The 23,835-nt window shown below is 36.9% G+C and overlaps 2 protein-coding genes across 3 annotated transcripts in view; one reads left to right on the top strand and one right to left on the bottom strand.

Moving 5' to 3' along the window:
* Positions 1–23,835, top strand: part of LOC138697796 (centrosomal protein of 135 kDa-like) — a 123,569-nt gene that overhangs the window by 41,789 nt on the left and 57,945 nt on the right. The window lies entirely within an intron of this gene.
* Positions 1–23,835, bottom strand: part of LOC138697798 (uncharacterized) — a 36,659-nt gene that overhangs the window by 10,525 nt on the left and 2,299 nt on the right. Inside the window, exon 1 of one of the 2 annotated variants that reach the window (XM_069823310.1) lies at positions 19,416–19,518. The exons of the other annotated variant lie outside the window; for it this stretch is intronic. Coding sequence (XP_069679411.1) covers positions 19,416–19,424 — 9 coding nt within the window. The 5' untranslated portion in view covers positions 19,425–19,518. Of the gene's footprint in view, positions 1–19,415; positions 19,519–23,835 lie in introns of those variants that run through there. 2 annotated transcript variants of the gene reach the window in all.

Genomic DNA, 23,835 nt, shown 5'->3' with positions numbered 1-23,835 from the left:
TGTATTATGATTGAATATGCAATTCTTTAAAATATGTTTCCTGCATCAGAAATCATTTAAATGTAAACACTTGTAAATCTCCAGCCATTGAAATGAAATGTAAACCTCCGAAATCCCGAAGCTTGTGTCGCCTTCATATTGAAGCACTTCGTAGGTTTTGTTTTGCTGCTTAAGCAATTTCAATTAAATTCACTCCTGCAGTTATGTTTCTGATAAAATTCACAATTAATATAGTATAATCATCAGGAGGAGGGCCTAATTTGTTTGTATTCCTCTACACGCGTATTGCAGTACTGATCTCAGAAGAGGAGTAATATATCTTGGCAGGTGGTTGTGAAGTTCTTAAAGTCATTACTCTGCAGCTTTGCCATATTAAGCGCATTATTCTTACGAAAATATAATAAAATTATATGTGTTAATGGTTGGTGTGGGAAAAAATATTTCTTACCATATTTTTTGCGTAATAACAAGATCTGTCATTGGTATGCTGGAAAGTAATATAGCCTAGTAGTGGCAGCAGCAGCACCACCACCACCACCACCACCACCACCACCACCACCACCACCACCACCACCACCACCACCACCACCACCATTTTACTTAATGACGCTTTCAACTTAGGAGGTTATTTGACCATCGAAATCCAGCGTGGGCGAGAAATTGCCGAAAAGTTTTGCCCGAACCCCTCTGTCAAGGAAAGAGTTCTTTTACGTAAATCTATGACCCGGAACCGGTAGATTTACTTTCTTTTCGGATGAATCCACGGTAATGATTTTATTGCCCTTCAGAATCAATTCCCTCGGCTGGGTTTGAACCCGCGAACATTGTATATCGTCGGCTTACAAGCAAAACGCATTAAGTCAAAAATATACTGCCTAAGAAAAAGGCGTTTTGAAAGATCTTAACAAAACTGAATCCTCAAAATATTATTTTTAGTAAGTTGGTGTTTCTTTATATGTATTTAATTTTTCAATTCTAAGTTATATATATATATATATATATATATATATATATATATATATATATATATATATATATATACATTATGTGTATTATATACGTCTTTTTCTCAGAAGTAATATTTGTTACTTAATTTGTTTGCTTTAAACCGACGATATAACAGCTAGCACGGAACCATGAAACCACGGAGGACGATATAGAGTAAAAATAAGTTCCCTTCCACTCTGTGTGTGTAAATACGTATGTTTATAAAGGAAAAGTCAACCCCATTACAGGTCAAATCGGCCTGAGGATGGCGGGATGTAAAAGTTCTACCTTTAGAGACACATCTTTGGACAGGTTGACTAAGTAACAACAACTTTCAATTAAGAATATTTCTCTTAGAAGCGGTAATATTTCATACGGCTATAACGTCAACTTCCCATATTGGTGACCCGCGTTAAAATCCTGACGAGTACAAATGAAATTTATGGTTGACAAAGACGGTACTCCTTGGTAAGTTTTCGCGGGTTATTTCCGTTTCTCCTACCGGCACTTCACAATTATTCCATTAATTGTCATCATGATCGTCACGTTGTGCTATGTAGTTCGCTTCCCATGGTGCACCAAGAGCAACGCTAAATAGACGGCAAAAAGAATTTCAGTTTCAGCGCGTCACTCCTATAGTCGCGACGCTGTTAATCCCGGCGTGATTCCTCCTCTTTGCTTACGTCTTAGGAAGTCAAGGCTCTATAAAGTCTAGGTAGGTAGTATCGTTCGCCATTTTTGTTCTTTCGTTGCCGAGCTACCAGACGAGGGATCTATTTGCCACACTGTTAAATATCATGTCGTCACTCCTATGATAATAAATCAAACGCACTGTAATTCAGCAAATAATTGAGCGGCAAATAACGTCCTCGTGTCCTTTCTGCGAACGCCAACGAAAGAGCCAAAATGGCAGGCGATTATATTAAGTATTTATCGAGCCTTAGGAAATGCTTCATCAGCGAATCACAGGACGCACACGTTTAAATGTAGCCGACCTACAACGTGATTAGCTGCCAGAAATTAGAGCGACGGGACTATAAATGGGGACGCTTGGTTGATGCTGATTGTGAGTCAGGTGCCAGTCATCGGATAAAAAAAAAGTGCGTATATAATGTCACAAGAACTAGAAAATTTGCAGTGTTTTATTTTAAACACAAAAACGATATGGTCAGTATCACAACAATTTCGTACAATGAAAGCTATAATAATAGTTTCGAATTGACCACAGTGTAGTTGTAACTTGATATGTTTTGAATTAATGTATAGTGTATGAGGAAGTGTGTACATTTTTTACGTAATATTATGACAAAACGAACAACTGTGAATGTAGCATCATTGAGCAATAATTTATTTGTTTTTGTTGACATGCCTTTGTTTTCATGCTGATACGGGAAGAAGTGTCAAGCTACAGAATAACCACATGTTGACTTTCTCCCGCCTAATCCAGTTGTGGCTCTGCTATAAGTAATTACTTCCCCTCCAGCGATGTAAGAACCACTCTCCCTTTCTACTTGCTGGTTTCGTAATCTTGGTGTTGGCCGCTGCTAACAGACCATTTAACAATTGTCACACGATGTCATTGTCTCAGATTCACGGATGGTGAAATCTTTTGTAATGAAATTCAATAGATGCACGAAAAGCAAATTAAATTGTCTTCATTATGAAACGTAACAATAATCATAGTTACAAGACAGTCTTCATAGTGAAATAGAACTGATATGTGAACGTTACTTGAAAGGTTCAACGTTTAGGATTGTGGCGAAGTGAAATTTAAAATTCCTGTTATCGATCACTGAGGTGATGTTACTGAGAATTGTGAAGAGACGTGCCAGACTTGGAATTAAGACAGTCTCGAAACCGTTCGAAAACCACGCCCGTGAAATTAAATGATGTTTTCGTATGACAGTATCCTTTTAGCTTCTCCAGAAGGTCAATTGTGTCCAGTGGCGCCAATTTTTGGAAAACATTAGGTGGACTCAGACACTTGATTTATAAGTTTAAATAAATAAAACAAAAGTCACGGCATTTTGTGGCAAATACCCGGTCGCAAACAAAATTTGCTTAAACAACAAATTAATACAAAGAGTAAATGAGTTTACGTAGCTTGGCTATGATTGAACATTTTTTTGGTGAAATTGATATAATTTCTAAAATTTGCAAATACAATAAAACAGTGGTAATAATCAACAAAATTATGAAGCCTTCCATAGTATAGCGACCCACAAGAATACGTTTGTAAAAAACCTTCGCTAGACCTATACTATGTTACGGAAGTGAAACATGGACAATGAGGAGTACTGATATCAGCAGAAATTTTTGAGTGCAACACTAGGATATACTCGCTTGGACCACAAAAGAAATGAGGATATCATGCAATAACTCCAGTTACAGCCAGTCTCACAGTTTATAAACAAGTACAGCTGCAGTAGAAAAACCATGTCCAACGAATGAATCGAATAGACTTCCAAAAGCCATGCTTCAATACCGTCCCCAGGCGAAGAGACCTAAAAAGGTGGACCGAGAATGACCACTGAGACCAAAACAGAAGTTCATTTATTTGCATAGAACAGTAAATTTTACATTCATTTTAATTGAATTTAAAAACAGGAAAAAGCCACCGGCGCAGCTCAGTCGGCTAAGGCGCTTGCCGATCCGAAGTTGCAGTCGGGCGTGGGTTCGATTCCCGCTTGGGCTGATTGCCTGGTTTGACTTTTTTCGAGGTTTTCCCCAACCGCAAGGAGAATGTCAGGTAATCTATGGCGAATCCTCGGTCTCATCTCGCCAAAATACCACCTCGCTATCACCAATCCCATCGGCGCTAAATAACCTAGTAGTTGATAGAGCATCGTTAAATAATCAAGTACGTAAAAAACAGGAAAACACTAAGAAAATTTACATCGACACACTTGATCTGCCAACAGATACGTGTATTCTGAAACTAATTACAAACCCAGAGAACACTGAGATGTCGGGACTAGATGGGAGAATGAATTGTTTTGAAGTTGAGAACGATATCAGAAGCTTAAGAACATAAAGTGAGACATAATACTTTTATCTCAATCTTCATATTTTAACTCTGTCTTTAATTGTTGAAAGATATTTAATTTGTAACATTCCCGCTAGGAACCGAATTCATTTTGATCTAACTCTTCAAACCTCATCTTACTTCTAGTCGAAGTGAAGTGGGCCTTTGTTCACATTTTAATGTTTAACGATCTGGAAGATTGAACGTTTTTATGGATGGTCACACCCTACCGGGGCCTTCACCTCCACAAAGCATAAAAGGAGACTTAACATGCGTGCCGTGAGTGGGATTCAAACCCACGTCTTCAAGATGTACAGCGAAACTGACTCCACCTCAGACTGAAAACCCCGCCATTATAAACCGTTTACAATTAGAGATTTGTGATTACATGCATGGACACAGCATAAATTGACAGCCAATTTTCAGACACTTGTATTACTAAGCCCCTGTTTCTTTGGTTACAACCTATTATACAGGGTGATTTAAAAGTCCGGCGACATAATGAAACCCCGTTATTAGTGCAGATAGTGAAAATGAAAAGAGGGGAAAGTTGAAATATGTTGTTTTGAATCTAAAGTGCTTGAATGTTCAACGTAGAATGCACCGTTAAGATTGTACACTGGTACAAACCTCAATGAGAACGGAAAATGCCCTGTTGCTACATCTCCGTAGGGGACATTTACTTTATCGCAATCACCATAATGCATAGGGTAAATTACGAAATGATGACGATAATTAGCAGTGTTGCCATTACAAGTTCAGGAAAAACGGCCAGACAAGAATCCTTAATTCTTTTGCTAGCAACGTAAAGAAATGTTCATTTGCACTGTGAGAAGTTAAATAACCTCTAAACTCTGTATGCCAACTATTTTCTCCGTTAAATACGTTTATAAAATCCGGTAGAACTAGCGAAAAAGCCACTAATGTGCCAGCTTTCGGACTATCGGCTGTGTCGTACTAGTGTAAGCCTCAATGGGGTATTGTACATTGAAAATTCAAGCACATTAGATTGGAAACTGCGTATTTCCAACAACTTTCCTCTCTTTCCATTTTTCGCTGTCTGCACTAATAACGGAGTTTGTCTATGTCGCCCGACTTTTGAATCACCCTGTATTTCTCTCATATTAATATCAAAATATCGTATTTTGTGTTTCACTCTCTGACGAATAAAATGTGACAAATTGGTAGGATCTAAAATTACCTAATTTAAAAAGTGGGATCAAAACTAAACCACTCCAATATTTGAATTTGAAACTTTTAAGGTTCTAACTGTTGTTTTAGTCTTTCAGTTTTATTTAGCTACTTATTTATCCTGCACAGTAGCGTCGTGGATCTGAGGCAATGGTGAACAACTCGTGTTCTTTGTGCGAGAGCACTCTTCGTTGCACACGAGAAGTATGCGAGAGCAGATCCTTTCAACCAATGCTTGCAGTGTGAATGTTGCTCTTTTTGCTCGTGAGTGCACGTGAGTCCACACAGTGCTTCGTAAGAGCGGCTGAGTTGGTCGTCACTGGTCTAAGTTATCATGCTGTGGACTCGTGTTACAGAATGAGCGCTGGTTCGATTCCTCATGAGGAAGGAATTTTCTCGTGAAATTTCGACCAGTGGATGGAACCGCTGTGTGCCTAGCATCGTGATGACTAGGGACCGGATTTTTATGTAATGACATATTATATTCCTTTCAACCTAACCGTATATAAATAACAAATATTTGCGAATCTTGTAATTATCTTTAATATATTAAAATTTTATACTACATATTTTTACATATTTACCCCACATTACATATTATGGCTTGGTATTACATAAATCTACACATTTAGGGGTTTTATTCATTTTTACTTCTCTAAAAGGAAAAAAAAAAAAAAAAATTCTCCTGGGGAAGTTTACAATGTGAAATACACAGATTTGAAAAGCCTTTTTACCTACCCAAGAAAGGTTATATAATTATTCTGCACACGTCTTAACAAGCCGTTCCCATGCAATTTGCAACCTTACCCACCCTCTTCCTAATCCTTCCAGGGAAAACCCGTGTCAAGTCTGACATGAGCCGCAATAAAGATGCCGACTTTTGAAAAGAAGCTGGAGTAAAAGAACAAACTGGAAATATGTTGAAAGATTAAAATAAATAGCTTTTCAGGTAATTGCTTGACCTCTTTACTTTAGCAGTCTTACTAATAAACCGTGTATAGTTTTTATACGAGACTTATGCAGAGTTGAGACAGAAAACGTTACTAATAAACCGTGAATAAGCTATGGACGTATAAACAGGCTGTACCTATACAATGGGAATTGCTTTGCAGTAGTTATATATACGAAACCCCTTGTTTAAGCGTTGTATATAGGAAAAAAATGGCCGCCCCTTTAACAGCTGTTCGTATCGACTGTCATTTTATGATGATGTTTACCTTGTAACCACAGAAGAACAAACCAAAGATCATAGAATTATTAGAATAATATTGCTGTAGCTTGTACTCTTTGACCAAAATGTAGTGTGGTAATCGATTAGAGCCAGTTGTACTATCGATATTTAACACGCCACACTAGAGCGCTCTACCGGATCCAGTAGAGAACCTCAGATATTCTATTACCTTTCGTAACGAAGTAATGACGAAACTATGACGTAGCTGTGTAACAGTTGTACTGTTATACACGACGTGTGTAGTGATTATTAGTAAGCAATTTACACACGACTTATAAACGAGCTACTCATTGTATAAGTATAAGACAGTTAAACGTCTGTATATAGAGTTTTTATTAGTAAGACCGTAAATTTAGTAGACCTATACGGAAATGGGATTTTCCGAGCAATTAGAAAATATGGTTCTCGACTGGAATAATCTTACCCTTCTGAATGAGACAGGAATGTCACTTTTCAAACAACAGTTTGTAAATGCATATAGTTTGAGGCTTTATTAGGCACTTTGTTTCTTACAGGGAGCAGCTAAAATGCATGTGTCCCACATCTGCTCTTATTTTCTCCTAATCCAGTAAAGCGAAACAGTGCCTGTATGAAGTGCAAGTGAGTTTATCTGCTGCTTTTAACTAACGAAAATGGTCCCTGTATCTTCAACCCTAACGACAAAAATAAAATCATGGATTGCGATGGACGAAACTTTCACTACAGATGGAAAAATAGTAATGTGTCAAGCGTGCGGTAAAAAATTCGGGTGCTCTATGAAAACACAACTGGAGAGTCTTACCTATCCTATACCTGCCAGATATTGGTATTAAATATTTTTATGATTTTACATATTTTGGTACATATTCAGCTTATTTTTCTTACATAAATATGTACATATTTCACACCTTGATATTACATAAAAATCCGGTCCCTAGCGATGGCTGTTGAATTTGGTGAGCTATAGCTAATAAGTAGCAAAATCCGGTTTCGAAAATCAGCTATAACATCTAAGGGGGATCATTACGCTGACCACACGATACATCTGTTTCGGTTGGATACTGAAGTATGTGGACGTGAGGCCGGCAGTCAGCATCCTGCTGGTCGGCGTTGACCCTTCATGGGTTGTCGCGCTACGGAGACGAGATCAGAAAAATCTCCTCAAAAGAGCAATGGAGAAGAGTCCAAGAGGGTAAAGACCACTCGGCAGACCATGACTGTGTTGGAAAACCAAGTATATCTACACCTAATGGAAGGCCGTCAAGACGCAGCTGAAGACAGGAATTTCTGGAGAGCTTTAGTGAAAGAGGACAAAAAACCGTCTCCGGTTTGAGTAGCCATTAATTGATTATCTGGGTGACAGTGAAGCTGGGTTCTTCTTACCTGCTTGCACTCCCCGCCTTTTAATTATGTGCACGAAGTTGCAAGCGTAAAGATCGTGTATGAAACAGAAAGTGAAAGAACACGCAAATCTCGGCGCTCTGTCTCACTTGCATTCTAACGTGTGCACATCTGTTGTAAATCTCGAAGCAATATTGTTGTTTATTTCCGTGTGTCTACAATTTTTATTGTAATTTGTTTTCGTGAACTCATGACGCTGCAAAGTAGGATGCAATTTATTACTTAATCGTAATAATTATTGTCATATATCTCCTTGCAGTAAACTTCCTCGTGAAGAGAAAGTTCGATAAACACAGGAAATATTGACAAGTCATCCTCCGTTTTCATCTCCTGTATTTACATACCGCAATAAAACCGGAAAGGTAGTAAGCATATTCCAAACATGTTTTACTATAGAAATCACTTACTGTAGCATGAACCAGTCTTTTTTTGAGATGGATGTTACGGGTTCTTTGGTTGTGAAGCAAGCATTTGTACATAAAGGCTAAGGTAGAGCTCTAGGTTATAGATGTTGGTTCTATTCCCGTACAGGCCATGAACGTAAGCGTATGTTATCATTATCATAAGTAATACCATGAGTGAATTTCATTTTGTCGATAATTTCACAAGCGGGAAGCGAACGCGAGGGAAATTATCTGAAAAGAAGAATCCACGAGTGATTTTTGCTAAGATTATTTCGTGATTAGAATAGTCAATAAACGATGAAAATGACATTTTTTATTCTATTTAATATAATTGCATAGTTGAAGCAAATAAAGCGATAAGGTTTGGAAGTAAATCCCGAAAAGACTAAGTATATGATTGTCTCTCGTGACCAGAATATTGTACGAAATGGAACTATAAAAATTGGAGATTTATCCTTCGAAGAGGTGGAAAAATTCAAATACCTTGGAGCAACAGTAACAAATATAAATGACACTCGGGAGGAAATTAAACGCAGACTAAATATGGGAAATGCCAGTTATTATTCGGTTGAGAAGCTTTTGTCATCTAGTCTTCTGTCAAAAAGTCTGAAAGTTAGAATTTATAAAACAGTTATATTACCGGTTGTTCTGTATGGTTGTGAAACTTGGACTCTCACTTTGAGAGAGGAACAGAGATTAAGGGTGTTTGAGAATAAGGTTCTTAGAAAAATATTTGAGGCTAAGAGGGATGAAGTTACAGGAGAATGGAGAAAGTTACACAACGCAGAGCTGCACGCATTGTATACTTCACCTGACATAATTAGGAACATAAAATTCAGACGTTTGAGATGGGCAGGGCATGTAGCACGTATGGGCGAATCCAGAAATGCATATAGAGTGTTAGTTGGGAGGCCAGAGGGAAAAAGACCTTTGGGGAGGCCGAGACGTAGATGGGAAGATAATATTAAAATGGATTTGAGGGAGGTGGGATATGATGGTAGAGACTGGATTAATCTTGCTCAGGATAGGGACCAATGGCGGGCTTATGTGAGGACGGCAATGAACCTCCGGGTTCCTTAAAAGCCAGTAGGTAAGTAAGTATAATTGCATATTGAAGTTCGTACTTTGAACGGTCTTCTAAGGTATATCCTTTATTACTACTTGCCATCAACCTATTTAGACTAAAAACTCCTAAAATACCTCCAATTTTTCCCCTGGATTCCAATAAAAAATCCCTTACTTCAAAATATAATTGCAGCTTAAGACTGCATAGTAATCTATATTAATAGAACTTGCAATAAGAAATAGAACACAATTGAAAGGTCAATATAAGCATTTAATAGACTATTTTTGCTCTCAGCTCTCATAAAATACAACCAAGGGGAACTTGTAAGTTGTCATTTCATAATCTCCTTCTCCTCACTCTAAATTTCTGGAATTATAAAACATTAATATCTTCTAATATAAAGTCAATTTTTCATATGGAACTTTATTTGCTTTAATTTTAAAGGGAAGATTAATTGTTAGCAGTTTCCAGTTGGCCTTCTCATGCACATAAATCTATCCTCTTTTTTACTTAATCTTTATTTATTTATTTATTTATTTTAACTAGCTAGCTAGTGAGTACAAATTAAATTTATAAAACAAAAATGTTTCTAACTACTACCGTAAGAGCCAGGCTCGTGTACGGTGTGGTCTTATCCAATTTTATTTAATCTTAAATATATTATTTGCTTAAGTCACAAATCACAAAAATCACTTCACCATAATGTCAATCCGGTTCGCCTGAATGTCTGAGTACTCAACCAGTACAGTTTCCCCTTAAGGAAGTTCATTATAGTAAAGGGAATGTTCCCACTTACAAGTACACACATACAACTACCTTGCGAATCAGGCGGGACAAGATTATTTCGACAATATTACAGTGATAGATGACCGTTATTGGTTGAAATTGAACGAATTCTTATACACGATTGGTCACTGATTACATGACCGAAATAGTCAATATAATTTCATATGCTGTCTTTGGTAATGACCTTGTTTCATGATAACTCCTCTCAAAGGAGTTCCACCATGTGTCGGTTTATTCATGTATTGTGGGTCCCTATCACCACGGCATGGCGCGTCCTCAGGTTGCGGATAGAGGAGACGGCCTCCAGATATGGAGGGTAGCTGCGAATATATTGAATAAGCAGTCGTGGACAGCCGATAAGGGGTGGTCCTCCAGCTTGGGGGTTGGGCGAAGGGCTAACAACCCATCACCGTAAAAAAAACAGTTTGTTACGAAACCACACAGTATGTACTTGTAGGAGTTTCATTGTCAAAACAAAATTAATGGTTCACTGAACTTGTAAACATTATGGTTAAGTACTCTTTGTCCCTTGTGGCAGCTCACGAATAGTGAGAAGATTTCTAAATTTCCTCGGAATGGGACTGAAAAAAAAGTCCAATATTATTTTGAGAAGATTAACTCCGTATGTAGATGATGTCCTCCAGCTTGGGGGTTGGGCGAAGGGCTAACAACCCATCACCGTAAAAAAAAACAGTTTGTTACGAAACCACACAATAAGTCTCGGAATGGGACTGAAAGAAAAGTCCAATATTCTTTTAAAAAGATTAACTCCGTATGTAGATGAAATTATTGGGATCATCAGTGTGGTTTTAGGCGTAATAGATCGACTATTGATGAGATTTTTTTGAATTCGACAGATATTGGAGAAAAAATGGGAGTATAAGGGTACAGTAGGTCTACATCAGTTATTCATAGATTTCAAAAAGGTATATGACTCTGTTAAGAGGGAAGTAATATATAATATTCTTATAGAAGTTGGTATTCCGAAGAAACTAGTTCGATTAATTAAAATGTGTCTCAGTGAAACGTATCTACAGCAGAGCCCGTGTAGGTCAGCCATCCGTTGGATGCTTTTCCAATTCACTGCGGGCTAAAGCAAGGAGATGCACTATCACCTTTACTTTTTAACTTCGCTCTAGAATATGCCATTAGGAAAGTTCAGGATAACAGAGAGAGTTTGGAATTGAACGGATTATATCAGCTTCTTGTCTATGCGGATGAATGACTTTTCCGAGACTTTTCCAACTATAAGGCGAATGCCAGATGATGAATAAAACCTTTACTTTCATTTTACATGTCGTCACAATTAGAATGTAGCCTAACTCTTGGTGGTATAGATGGAGTCTCCTTGTTTGTTATTGTTGTCTTGTTCAGTTGAAGACGGAATAGAGGTTGTACATCTCTGAACTACATACTTTTACGATATGTTCTTCCTGTTTATACTGATGTAGACAAAACACGATTGTTGTTAGGAGTTAGTAGGTCGTTCTCTTAGCCCTATTAGCATCTGCTTGAAGAATTTTGGATTCCCTCCCCCCCCCCCTCCCATATGTCACGGCATACTGTACGTGTCAAAATCACTTAATCATTTCGTAATATTTTTTCGTGAGCGAAAAGAAATTTGATTATTAACGTACATCGGTCAGTTGTAGGTACTGATCCATAAGAAATTTTAATTGGCTATTTTGAAGTAAATTGGAGAAGTTAAAGAAAATTGGAATATATGTCTTGTAATCCGTCATTTCTTTGCGAAAGCTAAAAAAATAAATAAATAAATAAAAGCAATGATTTATCGATATTCTTCTCACATATGTGAAATTTAAGTAAGCATGGGTACTGGGGCGCTTGGAGTCCTCCGCATTTGAAAGCTTTGTTCAGTAGAATATTTAAGATTAGTAATTGATAATGATGTAGGCCTGTGACATTGGAGCATGTTTACAGTGAAAGGAAGCCAATTCACTGCAGGATATACGCAGAGTACGCAGTGTATGTGTGTACGGAGACGACACAACCGCTGCGGTACAGTTCATTCAAGTATAATACAAACTGTCGTGAAGTGCGCTCCGAAATATGGCTCAGAAAGAAAGAAACACTTCTTGGAAACTAGAATATTTAGTTTCACATTATGGTGCAGATGTATTTTGCATTCTGAATAACCGATAGACTAGTAGCAAATGTGAAAAAGTATTTATAAAAACTCCAGCTCGTGTTACTACATTGAGGAATGAGTGTCCTGGATTGCTTCTTCCACCTGTCCCTGTTTTAACACGGTGGGGATCCCGGCTGCAAGCATGCAGATACTTGCATAAACGTTTTTTAGTGTAAAGAAGGTGATAGAGATGTTCGATAAGAATGATGCAGCTTTTGTAGGTGTGGTTCAAATACTTCTTTGTGACCAAAGTATTGAACAACAGTGTCATTATATTGTATCAAATTTTGGACTTATTCCTCATTCAATTGAAAGTTTAGAGAACAGTGGAGTTAAACTGGTGGAACAGATTTCAATAATGAATAATATTGTGTGTAAATTAAATAGAGACCACACCTGTGGAGTAACGGTTAGCGCGTCTGGCCGCGAAACCAGGTGGCCCGGGTTCGATTCCCGGTCGGGGCAAGTTACCTGCATTCAAATCCATGGTAGACAGTAGTAGACACTCATTCGCTTTCGAAACTTTGAGAACGCATCTTGTTGTTCACTGTAATTACAAACTAAACACGCAATAGACAATACATCTAAGCCCACATGTGATGAATGGAATTTTATAATAGTTGAAATGAAGTTAAATAAAGATATAAAATAATTCAGAGGGATGTGTGTAATATTCTCTTCTGCAGACTGTACTGTAGAAGACGGAGCGGTGCTGCTGGAGTGAGTTGGCTTTCTTTCACTGTACACATGTTCCAATGTCACAGGCCTATGATGATATGCTAACAGAATAACCACGATGTTTCGTTAGATGGATTCCGGTCCATTTGCTACATTGTGTGCATTTTATTTGTTTCGCAGTAAGAAGTCACGTTCCTAGACGTCGGGTTCATTAGTTTTGTCGAACAAATACGATGCAGACTTCACAAGAAGCCGCACAGGATCGGTCATCAGCGAGCGTCCCATTGTAATGTTGCCTGTCGGTTAATGACAACAGTGTTCACAAAGAAACAGGACCGGTTGCTGAGAATTCGGGTCCGTCATAATCTATTACGGAGAAATTTTCTAGCTGGAACGCAGTTTAAGGAATTTTACGATCGCAACGATGCGTGTGGTTCCTGTGCTTGACTTTAGTTCCGAAATTCGCGGGTTCCAACCTGAACGAGATCCATAAAATATTTAGCACTATTTCTTTCGAAAGAAAGCTATGTGTCCTATGTCGCAAGTTTATGAGACTTACCCTCGTATAAACCTATAGGGTCTTAACTAGAAGGCGATCGTCTGCTATATCCGCCATAGCATTTCTAACATGGCTAACGAGAAAGACAGGCTATGGCGGGATTTGGAATCACGTGGTTATCATGGTCTAGTCATGGCCATCTTGACAATCGCCTAATATAAATACATGTTCAAAGTTCTAAAAAAACAAAGGAATTACTATATTAAACTCATGTTAAATGTGTATTTATATATAAACTTGTTCAATGTTGGCCATGTTATGACTAAGAATGTGACGTCGCGCCGTAGCCTGTCTTTCTCGTTAGCCACGATTTCTGGCATGTGACGTAACAAGCTTGTAATGTAGAACACAATCGGAATTAAACGCCATTTCATACAAGTTGAGGGATGCGAAGGCATTTCTTTCCCCTTCTACTTACACTGAGTCCGTCAGTAACAGAACGATAGCTGTTACCTCTTATACCTGCACCCCCCATGTTGTACACACAAGAAAATAAAATATTAAATGAAGTACATAAGTGGATATAAAATACAGCGATACAGATGTTTGACAATCACGTGTTTGAGCATATTTTAGTGTCGTTACAATATTTTCAACTAATAATAAATTAAGGAATGTTAATTTATATTGTGATGCAGGGGAGTGACGCAGTGCAGATTGTCCCTTTGTGTATGCTGTAGAGTAGCAACTAGCTGTGAAGAAAACATTTATCTTCTGCTCTCAGTAGCTTTTTAATGTGCCAGTTGACATAAACAGCAGCAATAAAATGAAATATAAACGCTTGTATACTTGGCTCGGAAACATGACGGCCTCTCTTCTTGGAATTGGTAATCCCTCATAAACCCCCATCCTCTACTCAACCCCTAGCCGCGTGGCAGAAATACAATAGAGCCCAGCATTGCCAAATCTAACAGCCATTGCCTCTACCTGATGGCTTTCACCCGTTCTCAGTGTCTTTGTCGACGTGTTGTTTTATACCGTTGTGCGCCTCAATATGTCTAATTTATTCCGGCCATGATTAATGAGTGTTGGAGCAGATGATCCGCAGCCAGGCCTCCTGATACACCTGAAGATCACGACAAGAACAACAAATAACACCGTCGAAGAAAACAGAATATCTTATTTGCAGAGGAGCGTAGCTAAGAAAACAAAGTGTTAAAATTGTGTCTAACGTTAGAAATTCTATCCATAAAGTAATCGAAAGTTCAGGCAATTTAATAAGTATACATCTTAATCACTTAACATCGGACGCAACCGGCGGAGTTGGATATATGGGCATAGAAATTAAGAATTACGGTTCACCAACTAAAGAGAAAATAAACAAATTAAAACAGAATTCGGTAAGATAGACGATTTTATACGTGATTTACTTCGCCGAACAGTATGTGAACAGCACGCGAAAGAGATATCGCCAACAGCAACACCGTCCTTAGCAACCCAAATATGACATTATTCACAGCAGTGCTTAAAAGTTTTCTAACTTACAGCAGTGAATTAAATGTTTTTAAATCACTCTCTACATGACAACCAACATATTAGCATTAATTAAAATGAATGTAAATGAACTTCTTCGCCAACAACACATTACAAAGAAAATCCCTACAATTTAAAATTAAATTTACATACCAGTAATGAATAAAATATTGTATAGCACACTAGAGTAAACAGATTTTATGCGTTCGTGGGAATTATCACCCAAGGCGAAGCTGATAAAATCTAACTTTACTCTTTCGTACTATAAATTCTATAACTATTCAATGATCACAGTTTCAGAAAATTTTACCGGCGCAACATTCTTAATTAAGTATAAAATTCTGGAACTTTAATAACGTGAGAATTTAACACTTATTATAGAAGTCTGCATTTTTTTGTTTATTTAGGCAAAACATGTTAGTGAAAATATAAATATAAAGTGTTTTTAAAATAAGTTTGTTCATTTTCATACCAATTTTGTTTTAGTAATTATAAATTAAGATATATATTTACAAAGATAATATAGTCTTTCTGAAAATCGCGGTTTCACGGAACACAGTTTGAAAAACGTTCGCAAATCACAATGACTTCAAGAATTGGCAACTCGGCTAAGGGTTTATCCCTTGCGCGTGCCTGCAGTTAACTGGTGAAGGGGATGAGGGAAGGTCGTCATGTTTTCGTGCGAAGTATATAAACTTCTAAATATAGATTACCGGTAAACATTTTCAATAATAAGAATATTCACTATGTTCGAAGTCAATTAGTCGAACGTTAGTAAGATGAACAGTGACATCTTCCCCTTCACGGATGGTAAAGAGTGTGAGTAGAGGGGAATGCCTATCAACCAAACTGAAATAGGGTATAGGCAGCAAGTGCCTCCTGAGTTCATTTGTTCAAGTGTGAGTGTTTCAATACATTGGATAAGTAAAACTGACATATTTTACTGTGTCTGTGTAAGATAAATAAATGAAAGGAGAGACTGTAAAAAGACAAGTACTGCATAAGCGGGTGCGGAAAATAGTGTATTTTAAAAACGTTGACGAGCAGAATGCTGCCGGCCATCGTGGTCCATCGTGGTGGCTTTCCTCCAACTTGTAAAATAGTCACTATCTGCTTTCAAATAAATGATTAAAAAATGTGCACACAATTTCAATGTCCGTCCACCATTCAATCCTTGTCTTGCTTCGAATTGCCGTATTGTAACTATAACTTCTGTGCAAAATGTCTTCCGCGGGCATCAAAAGAAAACTTTGCGGTAATTATTATCGAAAAAATTACAAATAATTGAGCCGTTTGAGAAAGGAGAACCTGTGGCCCATCTCGCATCAGAATACAAGATCTCTTTCCACAGACAGCTATCACAGAGTTATCTTGGCCCTTAAAAACACGTCGTTGACAACCAGACTTTAATGAGTGAATTTATGATCCACTACCTAGCATGTCAAACAAAAGACCAAGAAGGAAATTACTAAAATGTAAGTCTTCTGCACTTAATTTGTGAAACTGTTTTATGATACGGATTATTCGATTTTTTCGATTAACCATCCAGTCCACCTCCTTCATTACCACGGATAATCGAAGTTACACTGTACTGTTCTCTCTTCTCGTTTCGCTACCTCGAAAACTGGTAACTACACACTTAGTGCCGGTTATATAAACTTCCTAATAGACATGAATTAGCCAGGTACAGAGGACAGATTATAATCTTTCAGTGTTGACATATTAATTGAAATCCAGTGAAAAGGAATCCAGCCTAAAAACGATGAACTGAATGAAGCCGGTATATACCATTCCTCTGAGTAGTCCTTGTGATGGTGGGTGATGATAATGACGACGAATGCTGCTGCTGCTGCCGTCCCTATCCTGTGCAAGATTAATCCACTCTCTATCATCATATCCCACCTCCCTCAAATTCATTTTCATGTTATCCTCCCATCTACGTCTCGACCTCCCCAAAGGTCTATTTCCCTCCGGTCTCCCAACTAACACTCTCTATGCATTTCTGGATTCGCCCATACGTGCTACATGTCCTGCCCATCTCAAACGTCTGGATTTAATATTCCTAATTATGTCAGGTGAAGAATACAATGCATGCAATTCTGCGTTGTGTAACTTTCTCCATTCTCCTGTAACTTCATCCCTCTAAGCCCCAAATATTTTCCTAAGAACCTTATTCTCAAACACCCTTAATCTCTGTTCCTCTCTCAAAGTGACAGTCCAAGTTTCACAATCATACAGAACAACTGGTAATATAACTGTTTTATAAATTTGAACTTTCAGATTTTTTGACAGCAGACTAGATGACAAAAGCTTCTCAAGCGAATAATAACACGGTTTCCCATATTATTTATTCTGCGTTTAATTTCCTCCCGAGTGCTATTTATATTTGTTACTGTTGCTCCAAGATATTTGAATTTTTCCACTTTTTCGAAGGATAAATCTCCAATTTTTTTATTTCCATTTCGTACAATATTCTAGTCACGAGACATAATCATATACTTTGTCTTTTCGGGATTTACTTCTAAACCTATCGCTTTACTTGCTTCAAGTAAAATTGCCGTGTTTTCCCTAATCGTTTGTGGATTTTCTGCTGACATATTCACGTCATCCGCATAGACAAGTAAGCTGATGTAACCCGTTCAATTCCAAACCCTGTCTGTTATCCTGAACTTTCATAATGACATATTATAGAGCGAAGCTAAAAAGTAAAGGTGATAGTGATGATGCTGTAGCCTACTCAAAATAGGCAGACAATTTTAAACTTTTCTCTTATATAGGATCTAGTGTCAAGTGAAATAGTGTACAGAGTATGCCACAGGATTAAACTTTTCGTCTACAGAATTATGCCCCGAAAAGAAAACGTCTGTCGACTATACTGTTGGAGCTAAACATTTGTGTATTACTTATTCTAAGAATAAATTTTATACAGATATTCATGGCTCATGGTTTCATTCATTTAAAAATACACTAGAATATTTTGTGAAGAAACCGTTCACATTGACCTCAGGACGAGAAAACTTCGCGTAAGTCGCAATTTGCCTAAAGACAATGCAGAATAATTTCACATGTTTTCACATTTATGAATAGCTCTAGATAAGACGTGCTCTGAAGTGATACATAGACTTCGGATTTTAGGTAAAAATCTATTTTAATCATTAAAAGATAAGTTCATAAAACTTGCAAGTACACATTTCATATAAAACTATGCCTAAAATTGGTATTCTAATATCATCTAAATTGCCTATTTTGACCTATTAAGTAAATTTTATCTCTAATAAGTCAAGACACCCATTCTTATTTCGAAAATTTGTATTTCAAATTCCAAAAGTGTTCCTGCTTCTGTTGAAAATAAAGTACGGGATAAACTGGAGGAAGTTCTGCAGAGAAATGTAGAACTGAAGGACCTGCGCACTGCTTCAGATATCCTAGCAGGGAAGAACACGGATTTACAATGTAACATTTCAGTCCAACTAGTGTCAAAATTGAAATACGCTCCTGTTACTTCATTACTTCAGTGGACGTGAACCGTTCATTTTCAGCATACAAATTTGTGTTGAGTGACAGTTGGCATTGCTTTTTAGTTGCAAAGAAAAAGTATTAGTTATTTACTGAGAAGCTATTTATGGACATTAACGGACAAGGCTAGGTAAAAATTGATTATATTTGACTTGTTTGTGTACTGAATTTATGTGTAAAACTTATTTTTCGCATTTAATTATTTAGTTAGATATATGTTGTTCTTGTGCTTTTAGTGGTAGTGGTGGTAACGGTATATAAGCATTTAAAATTATTAAATTCTAGAAGTGAATTTCTGATTTGAAACATGTTTTTAAAGAAAACGTTTTTTTTTGTTAGAGCCTATTTTCAATTCTTTAGAGACTATTTCCTGCACTTTTAAGGCTATTTTAGGCACGACCTAAGAAACCCTTAAATTGGCAAACTTCATTTCTCACACTAGTTTATTAAACCGTGTCGGACTGTAAAGAAAACAACTATCGCAATGTACATATTTTATATGTTGTGCAGTATTATAGTTTTTTTTTTCGTTGTTGGTAACTCTATAGCATCTATTAGATGCGTTATGGTTGTGTTAACAGATGGAGTTACTTGTCATCAATGTGACGCTGAAACGTGTGTTCAGGTTACTGCCCAGCGACAGTCCTGACGTATTTTTATATTGTAATGATTGGTTAATTTATATTAACCCGGCACACTCACATTCATACAAATTTCCAGACTCTAGACACCCAGGGAATTCCTCTTCTTCAAGAAAAATTCACCGAGAGCCTAGCCCGGGGATCGAACCCGGGATCTCCTGACCTGGAAGCCAGCATGCTGACCAACACACCACGGAAATTTTAATTTTCCTACCAATTTTTTGTCTATTCTATTAAAATTATAGCATATAGCCTGTTAACCTGTTGTATCCTATAGGATACATTGCCAATTTAAGGATTAACTGATTTAATGTAAAGAAGTAACTTACCGAAAGCATTGATCTGCAAGCGTGCTTGCTCGGGCCTCGTGTAGACGCTTCTACTGTTCTGTCCGCAGAAGGATGAGTGAGTCATAGATCCTTGCTATTTCCATTACATACTGACCGAACCCCTTCGCTAATTGTTCTGCTTAGCAGAAAATCTATAGAAAACGCGAAGAAAGGTTTCAAGAGAGGAAGAAATATCTGACTTGTCCTTCACAGATGTTTCTGTTATACCACCAACCTGGAAGTATTTACAAGCATTCGTATTCTTCATCTATGCTATTTTAAGCTGCAAGCATGGTAGCTGTGTTTATGAGACGTTGGCAGGGAAAGTTTCTTACAATTTCTGTCGAAAGTAATGTAGAAATATTTTAGTTATATTTAATAGCAGTCAATTAAAACAGTGTCGACCCCAGTCTTTCAGTACGTAGATCCGTTTAGGATAACGTTACATTAAATATGAACACGATCAAAAGACAATGCAATTATGGACGAGTTATATTTTACCTGATTACAGATATTCTTGTATTCAAAATAATAATAATAATAATAATAATAATAATAATAATAATAATAATAATAATAATAATAATAGACTAGATATATATTTTTTTCATTTCAAATATTGATAATATTATTTGCACACTAAATGAATTATATGCAATAATGTGAACACAATTTGCGTTTTACTCTTGGTATTGTAAGCAGCCTATTCGGCCTGTAAATTTAGGGCCAGGAAAATTTATGTGTGGTATGTAGCAGTAAGCCTATTACATATATTTAATATATATATATATATATATATATATATATATATATATATATATACACACACAGAGTGATTCACGAGGATTTACCGTCATTTACGGAGCTTATTTCCGAAGACATTCTGAGCAAAAAATATCATAAAAACATTTGTCCTAATTTCAATATTTTCAGAATTACACTAATTGGAAGTTTGGAAGTTGTTTGTAAAATACCAATATTCTTTAGTTTTAGGGATAAAAGAATATTAGATAAAGAATGAACTATTCAGGAGTGCCATTTCTTTAATTAGCTAGTATTCTGAAGCTAAAAATGTGTTGTGAATTCCATAGTTGCTTCGTACAGAATTTTTTTTCGATTTTTAACTACACAATTACATTTTCTTGCGCATTTATCACAACAATTGTTCAAATCACGTCACTCTTGTATATTCTTTAACACTGTACATTAGAATGCATAATTTAACTGTAAAGGATCAAGTTCCTAAAATCGTATGATTTGTGATAAGTGCGTAAGAATGATGTCATTTTTAGTTAAACATTAGAAAATAAAATATGTACAAAGCAATTAACAAGATATTTTCAGCTTCAGAACACTAGCCAATTATGGAAATGATACTTTTGAATAGTTCTTTCTCTATTCGTAATATTTTTTTACCCGTAAAACTAAAGAAAAAAGGTATTTTACTAACTACTTCAAATTAATGTAGCTTTGAAAATATTGCGATTAGGACAAATGTTTATATGTAGTTTTTGCTCAGAATGTCTTCAGAAATAAGCTCCGTAAATGACGGTAAATCTTCGTGAACCAGCCTGTATATATATAAACTATATGTGGGAAACATTTGGAGAATAGATAGATAGAGGACATAAAACAAGCAATAAAGTTTATGTAAATAGTTAATTTCGCTTTCTTTTTTAATTACAGGTACTTTTTAGTTCATACATTTTTTTTAAATCCACAAAAGGACTCCTAGGTTATCAGAAGAACTTGGTGCTTGAAAAGATATAATACATTGCCACATTAAAATGCTTAGAAAATCATACAGAAGTTGTAGATCTGTACTTCATGAATACATTTGACATCTTAACAGGCTCAACGCAGAGTGGTATCTGTCGTCAGCTTATCGATAATCCCATGGATGATAGATTTATGAGGAGAATTGTCACATGTGATGACAAATTAATATATTACCACAACTCTGACACCTCAAGACAGTAGCTCGATCCCCTCAGTCTGCCAAAGTCGCCGTTAAACAAAATCGGTTCGGCCCCAAAGTAATTTTTTGTATGTTGTGGAATTTTATTTTAAAGATGTGATTCACTGGGAGTTTGTTCCAAACGGACGTGCAGTCGATGCCGATCTTTAGTCTCAACAGCTAGAATGAATCCATGAAGTTTTGAGAGTGAGGTACCCGGCATTAATTAATCGAAATAGAATTATCTTGCAAAAGGACAATGCGAGACCCCATACCGTTCGAACAACCATGGAAAAAATCCAGGAATTAAGAGAAATCGAACTGATATCACATCCGGTATATAGCCTTGTTCTTATGCCTTCAGATTAATGTGTGTTTCGAATCATGGCCTACTTCCTGCGAGGAAGAAATTTCCAAAACTTGGAAGTCGTTGAAATTTGTATCACCGAATTTTTCGCATAAAAAACCAGAAAATGGTACCGTCGCGAGAATACAAACCTCTCCGAAAGATGGCTCAAGACCATAGAGTCTAATGGTCTTTATTTTGAAGATTGGATATTTTCTTGTCACAACACACTTCAACTAAAATTCTGCTCCAAAATCGACATTACTTATCTGTATGTATACAGAGCTATACATTCATTCATACATCCATAGTGTTCTGCCCAAGTGCAGGTTTTTCACTGCAAACTCAGCATTCTCCAGTTTTTCCTATTTTCTGCCTTCCTCTTCGTCTTCGCATATGATCCACATATCTTAATGTCGTCTATCATCTGATATCTTCTTCTGCCACGAACTCTTCTCCTGTTCACCATTCCTTCCAGTGCATCCTTCAGTAGACAGTTTCTTCCCAACCAGTGACCCAGTCAATTCCTTTTCCTCTTCCTGATCAGTTTCAGCATCATTCTTTCTTCATCCATTCTTTCCAAAACAACTTCGTTTCTTACTCCTTCCATTTCACACGCTCTATCCTTCTCCATATCCACATTTCAAATGCTTCTGTTCGCTTCTCTTCACTTCGTCGTAATGTCCATGTTTCTGCCCCATACAATGCCATACTCCACACAAAGCACTTCACTAATCTCTTCCTTAGTTCTTTCTCCAGAGGTCCGCAGAAGATGCTTCTTTTTCTATTAAAAACTTCCTTTGCCATTGCTATTCTCCTTTTGACTTCTTGGCAGCAGCTCATGTTACTGCTTATAGTACAACCCAAGTACTTGAAGCTGTCCACTTGCTCTACTGCCTCATTTAGAATTCGTAAGTTTACCTTCAGGACTATACAGTGACTTAGTAATAAGTGATATAATTAAATCTGTCGTAAGCATTTGTTTAGAGATTTTGCTATTTCGTATTTTTGTTCATTCTACTGTCTATAATACAGTACATCAAACATGTTAACCAGTTTTGTTTCCCCATAACTTGACAACACTGTACTAAAGATCATGTGACATGTCGCACTTCTGTTTTGTTTCAATTTATTGTCCTCGTACGCTGCGTTTAGGTATTCCCCGTATATTTTAGTATTATAACTTACAGAACATTTATTTTATTATTCCATTCCACCCTGCCAGTTTCTGTGCACATCATATTAAATGTTGGTTAATAGCTTATTCCCAGTAACCTCTCAATCAAAATTCTCCACGCATGCAGTTTAGTGGGCAAGTTGATAGACCGGTGTAGATCTGATTTGTATTCAAGAGATGTGTTGGTGTTCCTCCCTGTACAGTACAGCTCCGTGGGCGTTTATGGAGGAGGCGTAGAGGTACAGATCCACGAATTTTATTCTTTCATTACACGAAGTATAGAGAAAGTATTGTAATGTTGTAATAAATCTATTTCGAGACTAAGAAAAAAATAATTTTTAGCATTCCTGTGCCCGGATAATGATTTGTGACATTCCATCTGTCTGCTTTTCCCATAACCTAAGTTTTACACGTATTATGGTATCATTCCCTGTTTGTAAGTAAATTTACACAGGGAAATACGTAGACGAATTTCTAAACTTAGGCTATGACTTAATCTGAAACAAATAATAGGAATAGTATTTATATATATATTTTTTACGGTATGGACTTCAGTAATATTTTATACTGGTAATTTAAGAACCGCTTCTAATAAGATATCTGAGTAAAGGGAAGTAAAGTGGTGAGGAGCTAAGAGGGATGAAGTTACAAGAGAATAGAGAAAGTTACATAACGCAGAACTGCACGCATTTGTATTCTTCACCTAACATAATTAGGAACATTAAATATAGACGTTTGAGATGGGCAGGGCATGTAGCACGTATGGACAAATCGAGAAATGCATATAGAATGTTACTTACGAAGTCGGAGGGAAAAATACCTTAGGAGAGACCGAGACGTAGATGGGAGGGTAATATAAAAATGGATTTGAAGGAGGTGGGATATGATGGTAAAGACTGAATTATCTTGCTCTGGATAGGGACTGATGGCGGCATTGAAC

This window comes from Periplaneta americana, chromosome 4 (genome assembly GCF_040183065.1).
Source record: "Periplaneta americana isolate PAMFEO1 chromosome 4, P.americana_PAMFEO1_priV1, whole genome shotgun sequence".
NCBI classification, from domain to species: Eukaryota; Metazoa; Arthropoda; class Insecta; order Blattodea; family Blattidae; genus Periplaneta; species Periplaneta americana.
Note: the sequence above shows the minus strand (reverse complement) of the source record. Positions and strands in the feature narration are given on the sequence as shown.